The 10,082-nt window shown below is 30.0% G+C and overlaps 2 protein-coding genes across 2 annotated transcripts in view; both read left to right on the plus strand.

Annotated features, from left to right (window-relative positions):
* The first annotated feature begins 6,075 nt into the window (after window positions 1–6,075).
* LOC9315232 lies at window positions 6,076–7,044 on the plus strand. The gene is made up of 2 exons (XM_021027141.1): window positions 6,076–6,176; window positions 6,366–7,044. Exon 2 carries the CDS (start codon window positions 6,381–6,383, stop codon window positions 6,612–6,614), a length of 234 nt encoding a protein of 77 aa, XP_020882800.1. The 5' UTR covers window positions 6,076–6,176; window positions 6,366–6,380; the 3' UTR covers window positions 6,615–7,044.
* A 1,928-nt stretch (window positions 7,045–8,972) lies between these two features.
* The window catches only part of LOC9315233 (UPF0481 protein At3g47200), a 6,369-nt gene continuing 5,259 nt past the window's right edge, over window positions 8,973–10,082 (plus strand). The window contains exon 1 of the mRNA XM_021027305.1: window positions 8,973–9,016. Coding sequence (XP_020882964.1) covers window positions 9,008–9,016 — 9 coding nt within the window. The 5' untranslated portion in view covers window positions 8,973–9,007. The remainder of the gene's footprint in view (window positions 9,017–10,082) is intronic.

Genomic DNA, 10,082 nt, shown 5'->3' on the forward strand with positions numbered 1-10,082 from the left:
ATCCGTTTTGTATTATCCATGACCAGATTTATGATTAGTTTTGGGCCTTTTGGGTTTTGGCTATTAAAATAAAAAAAATACCAAATTCATCGATTTTCTTTTGTTTCTAGACATGATGAGGTTAACCGTTAACGGGTAATTAATTATTTATGCATATATATATATATATATATATATGCTAAAACACTATTTAAAAGTACAATATTATAGATTTTGTGTCCGGTGAAAATTTGAAATGGTAAATGGAATTTATTTGAATAGTAACGATATAAACTCAACTATTTTACAAGTGTTAATAATTCAACTGGTAAAAAATCTATATATATAATAGGAAAGTTTTCTCTCCTCTTAAGGTGTCCACATCATCATGTTAAACATCCAATTAAATAAAGCTATGTCATTAGTTAATTTTTTTTAAAAATAAAGTCTAATTACAATATTCATTTAATTCACAATTATTTATATTAATGTTAATTATAATAACAGAAATTATAATTAAGGTAAAACGAATTAAATAAAAGAAATGAAAATATAAAATAGTAAAAGTAATACTATAAAAATTGTATTAGTAATAATAATATAATTCAACTTTCAACATAAAAAAATGATTATATTTCAAATTTTTGAATGTGTTAAATGAGTTTTAGTATGGAAGTAAAATTTAAATGCATCGTAGAGTAAAAACAATTTATGTAATTTTTTCTGTAATTTTAAATAAAAGAAATAAAATTTAAAGTAAAACATTAATTTGTAAGAGCAATATACTACAAAAAGTTTTTCTTTATTTCGAAATATTCACTTAATTAAGAAAAAATTACTAAATCCAACTTACAATTTTTAATTTAAGACAAAGACATGGAAAGAGTCACACTTTTTTGTGAAAGAATGGAAACAAATCCTAAAAATTCAAAAACCTTATGATCTATCTTCTAAAAAAAATAATTGGTTATATTATTCATGAGTTGTATAATAAAATATATGTAAGTTGTTAACAAAAAAAGTGATATGTAAATTATGTAACATGTATCTCAAGTAAAACTACAACTATATAACATAATCAAATAGAAAAACACGTTTGAAAGTTCATCACCTAAATCAATGTTTTCAACCCAAAAATTGGTGGAAACAACATATTTAAAGTATATTACCTTTTTATTTGACAAGACGATGTTAAGCTTACATCACAAGATTAACATCTCAAAATAACAAAAAGCGGTAAGTCAAGTAGTGGTTTAAAATCACAAAAAATGGTAGGCTAAAGAGTGTTCTGAAATCACAATGACACTATTATGAATGAAGATGAAATTACCTTATATAAGTGTTGAATGTGTAAGTGTTTTTTTAAAAAGTATAAATTTCCATAGAAACTTTTAAGTGCATTTAAACATTAGATTATGCAATCTTAAAAAACAAAAATAATGAGATACAACATAGATATTAGTCAAATTTTTAATATTTAAAGTTATTTTCAACTGTTATGATTCTAAAAACTGACCTCTATGACAACATAATATATTACTAAATCCACGTAACGCGTGGATCATTTTCTAGTATTTTTGATCAGGCAAAACTAAAAAGTCGCGGGTTTGAGTAACACTTGGGAGGAAACCATATAAAATGTTTTGGTTTTTGGACTGAAGAGATGTACGGATCTAGGTCTAAAACCTTTTAGTCGTTCAAGAAAAACAAACTTAAATTAAAATATTTTTTGTATTTACGCACGCAATATAGAACAAGTTTTGGTCAGATAGAATGATTTATATCTTAAAAATTGTATATACAATCGAATAAACATCGATATTATTGTTGACAAAAAAACATATACAAACGTCGATACAAGCCAAAAGAAATAAATAGTTAAGTTGCAGACTGTTTATTAATAAATAGTTAATATTCCGAGGAACAAACCAGAGGTGGTGGGCTAGTCGTTCTAATCTGGTGGAAGAGTGGCCTTGTTGGTATAGGGCAGGGATCGATTCTCCTCCGACGCAGAATTGTTCAGCTTTATCTTTTTGGCCACATGGGTATGAGCCCATTGTTTACGACCCATTTGAAAACCTAAAGGGACCCTACCCTTGGGACATCCTCTCCCCAAGGATTAGTCCTAAACCTTTCTATAGGTCCGGAGATTTACTATTCCCAGGAACTAGCAAGTCCTTTTCCAAAACACTGGATCCAGCTAAGCAGTGTAATCTTTGCTTTTGAGTACTTTATATTTGTTTTATGAGCTTTTCACTTTTAAGATTTTCGTATTTGGTCAAAATGTAGAAGAAGGAAAGTGGAAAATGTTGAGGAACCACCAATAACGTGCAGGATTAGTATTTGATAAACCCAGGACATATTAATATCAGGATTAATCCACATAAAGTTGAATAGACAAACAACTACAAAAAAAATAAAGATTTTAATTATGGTTGTTGAGTATATAAATAAATAATATACTCTTTATAGAGGTTTTAGTCCAACTAGGGGTGTCAAAATGGATAAACCAATTCAAACCAATTCATAATCCAATGAGTTTAGGCTTAAATGGTTTATGGGTTGATCCAACTCATTTGTTAAATGGATTGAGTCAATCCATTAATCCAATTATTTGATGGTTTAATGGTTAATTGAGTTGATCCATGAAAATAAAATAATTAATTAATTAATAATTATTATCATCATATAATATTACAAATAATATTTAATGATATAAATGAATTATGATATCACGTTTTTGGCGGGAAATCACAGAATCACGTTTTTGTAGGAAAATCCGGAATCACGTTTTTGGCGGGAGAAAATACGGAATCACGTTTTTGGCGGGAAAATGGGGATCTTTTTCGTCGGAAAAATGCGGAATCACGTTTTTGGCGGGAAAATTACGGAATTATGTTTTTGGCGGAAAAATGTGAAATTGCGTTTTTGGCAGAAAAATTACGGAATTATGTTTTTGGCGGGAAAATGTGAAATCATTTTTTGGCGGGAAAATCACGAATTCACATTTTGGCGGGAAAAATACGGAATCACAGTTTTGGTGGGAAAAATAGAAAATCACGTTTTTGGCGGGAAAATGTTAAATCATTTTTTGGCGGAAAAATCACGTTTTTGGCGGAAAATCACGTTTTTGGCGGGAAAATCACGAATTCACATTTTGGCGGGAAAAATACGGAATCAAGGTTTTGGTGGGAAAAATAGGAAATCACGTTTTTGGCGGGAAAATGTGAAATCATTTTTTGGCGGGAAAATCACGTTTTTGGCGGGAAAATGTGAAATCATTTTTTGGCGGGAAAATCACGAATTCACATTTTGGCGGGAAAAATACGGAATCACAGTTTTGGTGGGAAAAATAGAAAATCACGTTTTTGGCGGGAAAATGTGAAATCATTTTTTGGCGGAAAAATCACGTTTTTGGCGGGAAAATCACGAATTCACATTTTGGCGGGAAAAATACGGAATCACGGTTTTGGTGGGAAAAATAGGAAATCACGTTTTTGGCGGGAAAATGTGAAATCATTTTTTGGCGGGAAAATCACGTTTTTGGCGGGAAAATGTGAAATCATTTTTTGGCGGGAAAATCACGAATTCACATTTTGGCGGGAAAAATACGGAATCACGGTTTTGGTGGGAAAAATAAGAAATCACGTTTTTGGCGGGAAAATGTGAAATCATTTTTTGGCGGGAAAATCACGAATTCACATTTTGGCGGGAAAAATACGGAATCACGGTTTTGGTGGGAAAAATAGGAAATCACGTTTTTGGCGGGAAAATCACGAATTAACATTTTGGCGGGAAAATACGTAATCATATTTTTGGCGGGAAAATGCGAAATCTCGTTCTTGGCGGAAAAAATTATGGAATTGCGTTTTTGGCGGGAAAATGTTGAATCACGTTTTGGCGGAAAAATTTATTTCATGGTTTTAATAGTTAAATCATGTTTACTTTGGTTTACTAAAATCGGTTTACACATTTGATTTGGTTATATTTGGTTTACACATTTGATTTAGAATGTTTAATCTTTATTGGTTTGGTTATGAGTAATCCATTAATCCATTCTAACATAAACCATTTCAATCCAATTCATTAAACTCACTAATCCATTAAATCCATTAATCCATTAAGATCCAAATTTCTCATTCATTATATCCATGGATTGGATTGGTTTGGATTGATCCATTAACTTTTATCCATTTTGACACCCCTAAGTCCAACCATCAAATTAAAAACGCGTGAACTTTAAAAACTAACTGAGGAGACAATGCAAGAGATAGCACAATCAATCTAATGGGATCATGACCATTGGATATAGGTGGTGAAGAATTTGGAGAAGCTATAGTGATTGGTGAGCTTGTTGTTAGCAATAATGGAAATTAATAACTAAGAGCTAAGATTCGTCATATGGTTATAAGCGATCATCTATCTTTATGGTTTCTTTTTGGCCATTGTGAACGTTTTAAGAATGTATTTCACTAATCGTACTTCTAAGTACATAAAAATGTATACAGTTTAGGAAAGTCATTAAGCTATACAATCCAAAAATCTGAGCTAGTGATAAATGGAAGGACGGTCTAATTAATGATTTATGTTTGGATAATTATTGGAAGTCATGAAAGACTCGTAATAAGCTTTCATAATGGGGTCATAACAATTCAACAAGGACGGTGGATGAAGTCTTTTTGACAGTTTTTTGGTCCACTTATATTTTATTTATTTATTCGTTATATGAGAGTAATACTTACAACTACAATGAATTTCCTAGAACATTCATTCGATAACGTAGATAAAATGGAGCCAAAAAAGAACAAATTTGGGATGTAAGAAAAGCTAAGAAAATTTAATTGTCGCTTGTTTGGTCAAACTCAGTATATGAATTGAATGCTTATTTATTTTATTTTTTAACATCTAGTATAAAAGTTTGATGCTAAGAAAATGATAAATCTGGGATGAAAATTACACATAGGCTAATACAACGAGATTTATGAACGCAGATAGAGAGAATTTTTCTCTTACGTCGTAAACTTTTCAATGAATGAAATAAGACACAAAAACAAACTACTGAAAATTTAAACATAGTTAAGTGACTATTTACTATCAAAGTTTTATTTTCTAAAAAAAACATACGCAGCCACTAGCCACATGATACGCAGCCACTAGCCACATGAGAAATGCATTTCAAATAGTAAAACGTGTTGAAATCCAATAACGAATTACTCATATAAAACATTCCAAAAGCTAATTACGAAAAACTATCTTTTTCCCGATAGTAAGGGAAAACAAAAGAAATGTTTTCCTCCAGCAAAGTCAACTGCCGAACTTGCTCAAGACTTTCCTTTCTTCATCTTATCTAGAAACTAAAACTAAATTGTGAAAAAAAAAACCCAAAAGCTAAACTAAAATAAGGTCACATTATCTGTAAAAACACTTAATATTGTTACTAAATTTTATTTCCCTTACTATGCATATTTGGTGATGCAATTTTCATAACATTGAAGTTAAGACTTAAGATCATCTTAAATCTTAAATATTTCAAACGTTATCCTCCCTTATGTACTTATTTGTTAAGGTTCATGACTTTCTTCTAATTGGAATTGTCTATTTATATACTATATATGCACCAACAGACCAACTCTATATCGTTATTTCATGAAAAATTCAATGAACATTTTGTTTAAAGATGAAGACTTTCTTTTGTTTCCACTAGAGTTTGGCAATGGATTTTAAATAAGATGTTTCCTTTTTGTTTTATTTCATTTATCACTCACCTTCTACTTCAACTTGTTTGTGACTTTTAGGTGCATGACCCCCAAGTATTCACACACACGTATTTATAAACTTCTTAAAGCATTCTTGAATATTCATGACAAAAGTACTAGGTATTATACAATTATTAATGAAATATAATATGAGGCCCTAGAAACCATTGACCCACCATGCATTATGAATAAACACCGAACCTTACCACATTTCTGAGCAATTTTTCCACAGAAGACCAATTCTAATCATGTTTAATAATTAATTAATTTGGATTTTGGAGGTATCCTTACTCTTTCTTTCTTTGCTTATAAATTAGACTCCATCTCTCTTCTTATCCTTCTACTTTTCTTCTTCCCCTTCTCAGAAATTTTTTTTACTAATCCTTTTTTGTATAGAAAATTTGTGTTTTGCTTTAACAAGAAGCAAGAGGAGCCTTATCTGTACCTTTCTTTCTGAAATAAAGAACCCTTTAAAATTCATCTTATTTTCTTAATTCTCATTTTATATGTAGATTTGATTCTTAAGACACTGATCAATTTATGTTTTTACTTTTTACAATAAAGTTTTCATTATTTTTCAGTTTCTTTGTAGATTTGCTTCTTACACACACTCATGTTTTGTCTTTGCAGAGAAACTTGACATTTATGGAGTCTCTGACGACCAAATCCTCCACCGCGAGGAGCGTTGAGCTACCGCCTCGCCGTGGAAAGGTGAAGCGAGAGATCTTTGGTTTCTTAGCCAATTCCATCGTTTCCATGATGAAAGCCGGTGGAGCGTTTGGGAGGAACTCCGGAGGTGGTGGTGGTGGCTCTTCTTCCTCCACCACCACTCCTCCAGGGAGTGGCTACACCTCCGAACAAAACAACGAATCCACTTAAACAACAAACAGACATAAAGACATAATTACGAAAGTGCCACCACCATGGCACCCTTGAGAGAAAACTGAGTGGTTCTGTTCGTTTTTGAAAACAGAACGCTACTTTTTTCTCCAAGTCCGGTTCGGTTTTATGGTGGTTTGTTTTCTTATGTGTGGTACGACCCGTTTTAACTTCTTTTTTTTGGTGGGTTAAACTGGGGAATACGTATTGGTGTAATTAATTTGCTTTTGATTATGTTGTAAACAAAAATATCTCCCTAATTTGTTGTTTCTACGTGTTTTTGAAGTGGAGTAATGATGTCCTCTGGGAGATATTTTTGTTTTGGTTTGCTTTGGTTTGGATTTAATTATGTAATGTGTATGCTTTAAATGTCTGTTTGTATCTTAAATGCAATGTATAATTAAGTGTGTTTTATTACTTAATTTTATTAGCTTCTTTCTCTTCTTTAATTGGCGAATACTACTATATATTAAACAAGCTTTCAAAAAAGAAAGTTGCCAATAGTAAAAATTACATCAAAAGTTAAAATCTTTAATGTTATTACTTATATATTTTTGATTTTTGAAGATTTGCTAAATGGTAAGACTGATAATTTTAATTAAGTAAATTATAAGTTGTTATTAGCAAATAACAAAAAGATATACATACCAAAACTTTAGAATGAAATTTATCTTGAGTGTACTTTTTAAGCTTTATTCATTTGCTGTATATATATATATATATTTAATTTTGTTGTTGGGAGACTTGGGACATAGTTGATTATTAAGTTTGGTGAAAAGTGCAATGGCCAAGCCAGCCACCTTAACTTTTGCCTTTTTCAATTGTTAATTATTCTCAATAATTTATTATTAAAAACTAAGACATATTTCCCTTTAAATACAAGTCATTTTTTTTTTTTAAACTCTTAGGATTTTACAATCAATTATTTGGATTCTTTTCAAATGTATTCAAATTTTGCCTTCAATGATATATATTTTATTGTTTGGCTAATTATATTCAAAAGCGCATCAAGATATGTTACTAAAACTAAAGTAAACTCGAGTCAACACATCGCACAAATCTTCTTCTGTAAACGGTAAACCAAACTAATTTGAGGAAGAGTTTCTTTAGGAGGGAATCGGAAGACAAACCTCTTGCGTAAGAGATTACGTATATGATTTTTTACGTAGCAGTTCATGATATTCAAAACCGTAAGAAAAGATTATATCGTAAGTATCGCTTGACAACATAATTTTTTCCATATGATTGGAACGTAAAAAGAAGCGACAAAAAATGTAGTTTATATTAGATTATAGCTCCTAAGCCTGCGAGTTCGGTTAGTTAAACCAAATTTAGTCGGTTTTTTGGTTATCAGTCAACCAAAGTAAATTTTAGAGGGTTACGGAAATAGGCCCAACTCAAAAATAATTTAGTTCTTGAGTCAAAGTAAAAAAATAAATCCAACTTTTTGTTCTATACTTAAGTAATTTGAAAATTTTAGACCATTTTTTACATAATTCCAAAGAAATTAGGACTCTAAAATATTTTTTTAAAAAAAATGAAAAATGGTAGGATCCTGTGCTTTGGCACTTTTGGCATACCCTTAAAGCCGGCCCTGACCTAAATTAACAGAAAATAAATAAATTCAGTTTGTTTTGGTTAGGTTCTCGATTAATTTCGGTTTTGAGTTTTAGAATTAACTGAATTTTGTTTTAAAAAAATTAAATTAGGTTAAAATTGGAATATTTGGTTAAATCCGAGTAATTTGGATTTTGGTTATTCGATTTGGTTTAATTTTGGTATTGGTGAAAACTGATCTAGTTTTGGTATAATCTGGTTATTTAAAGAAAAATAGTTATCCAAGAAACCCGATAGGTTCGACACGAATCGAACCAAAATTCTCGGGTAACAGAACCCAAACAAAATATGTCGATCGGTTCAGCTGAGAGAGCTAAATCCAAACTGAAAAAATTTGTTCGGTTTTGGAATTCTCGGTTCGGGTCAAAATCACAGGACTAATAGCTCCAATCCAGATGAAATATAGGGCCGGACGTAAATCCCATTGGGCTAACAATTGAGAAACTTTTGAGAGAAACAAACATCATATGATCCAATGTGTTCCGCGTTTGTGATTTTCTTTTTCTTCATCAATCCTGACAGCATAATTCTTTCCCCGAAGGGTAACTGAAACAAAAGCAAATAAAGGAATAGAAAAGTTGAGATGATTTGCCAAAGTCAGAAGCAATATATAAATGCTTGAATTAGATAACTTCACACTCACGTCATAATATTTCTCTATCCTCCTTTTGTAATCTTATATAAATCTTTAACCTCGTAATGTTACAATCCATCGAAGCAACGGTGACGGTGCCTTTAATATAAATCTCGTTATCACTTATCAGCACACTGCACACATGGCCGAGGTTCGAGGGAAACTATCTTTATTTATGTGTCTTTTCTAAGTTTTTTTTTGTCATCGTCTCGTCTTCTACTGGTTAGTAGTATCAGTTCTGACCATAGGTAATTCAAATCTTGTTACCTTTATTTATTTAATTTAAACAACAACAAAAACATCTAACATTAAAAAGCGTATATATCATATATATGTATATATATATATATATATATATATATATATATATATATATATATATATACAGTATTTTGAAATACATTTTTAGTGGGTGGGGCAAAATCCATTTGGATACAATGGATATCCCGTCTGTTTATAAATTTTGGTTATAAGAAGTTTGTTGGGTTATGTTATATTTAACCCAACTCATACACCGGATATTCCATATTTAATAATTTAGATATTTAGAATATTTGATTAAGATTTAGAATTATGATTCTCCTATCATCTTTATTTCATTTGTTTTTAACAGTTTTGAATCATCATATAATATATAAAGTAAAAAAAACAGACTTATATTATCCAATTGACGAAAAATGTGTGTTAAACATTCCACATCGACTAAAATATTTAGACTATGATTCAGAATTATATCATAAATAAGATCAACATTAATAAAATAAATAGGTTTTTTGAATCAACAATAAAATAAAAAAATATATCATTAATCCACCACTTCAATAAGGATTAAATATTTAGTTTTTTATTTTTTTTTTTAGCAAAATCTTTAGTTTTTTTAATACCACCAATATTAGACATATCAAATCAGTCTCATTTAAAAAAAAATTGTATAAAACCAAAAATTGTCATTTGGTATAATGTTACCTAATAACAATTGTAAACTATAGAATATAAATTTCTTAGAGATTGATACAATTTGTAAACTTTAATATATAATATATAATTATTACAATTTTTAAAATTACTATTTTTAGAAAAAAATCACGGGACGGATTAAGTAATTACATGACGAGTTATATTTCGGAACGAAGTTATATGGTGGACGAGTTTGGATCAATAATTATGAAATTTTAAAATATCATTAACATGCCGGTTTAATACAGATTAATTCTCAG

The sequence above is a fragment of the Arabidopsis lyrata genome (genome assembly GCF_000004255.2).
Source record: "Arabidopsis lyrata subsp. lyrata unplaced genomic scaffold ARALYscaffold_4, whole genome shotgun sequence".
Taxonomy (NCBI): domain Eukaryota; kingdom Viridiplantae; phylum Streptophyta; class Magnoliopsida; order Brassicales; family Brassicaceae; genus Arabidopsis; species Arabidopsis lyrata.

Excerpts from the sequence above, each read along its gene's own strand:
- LOC9315232 (XM_021027141.1), top strand. The coding sequence starts at position 6,381 with ATGGAGTCTCTGACGACCAAATCCTCCACCGCGAGGAGCGTTGAGCTA.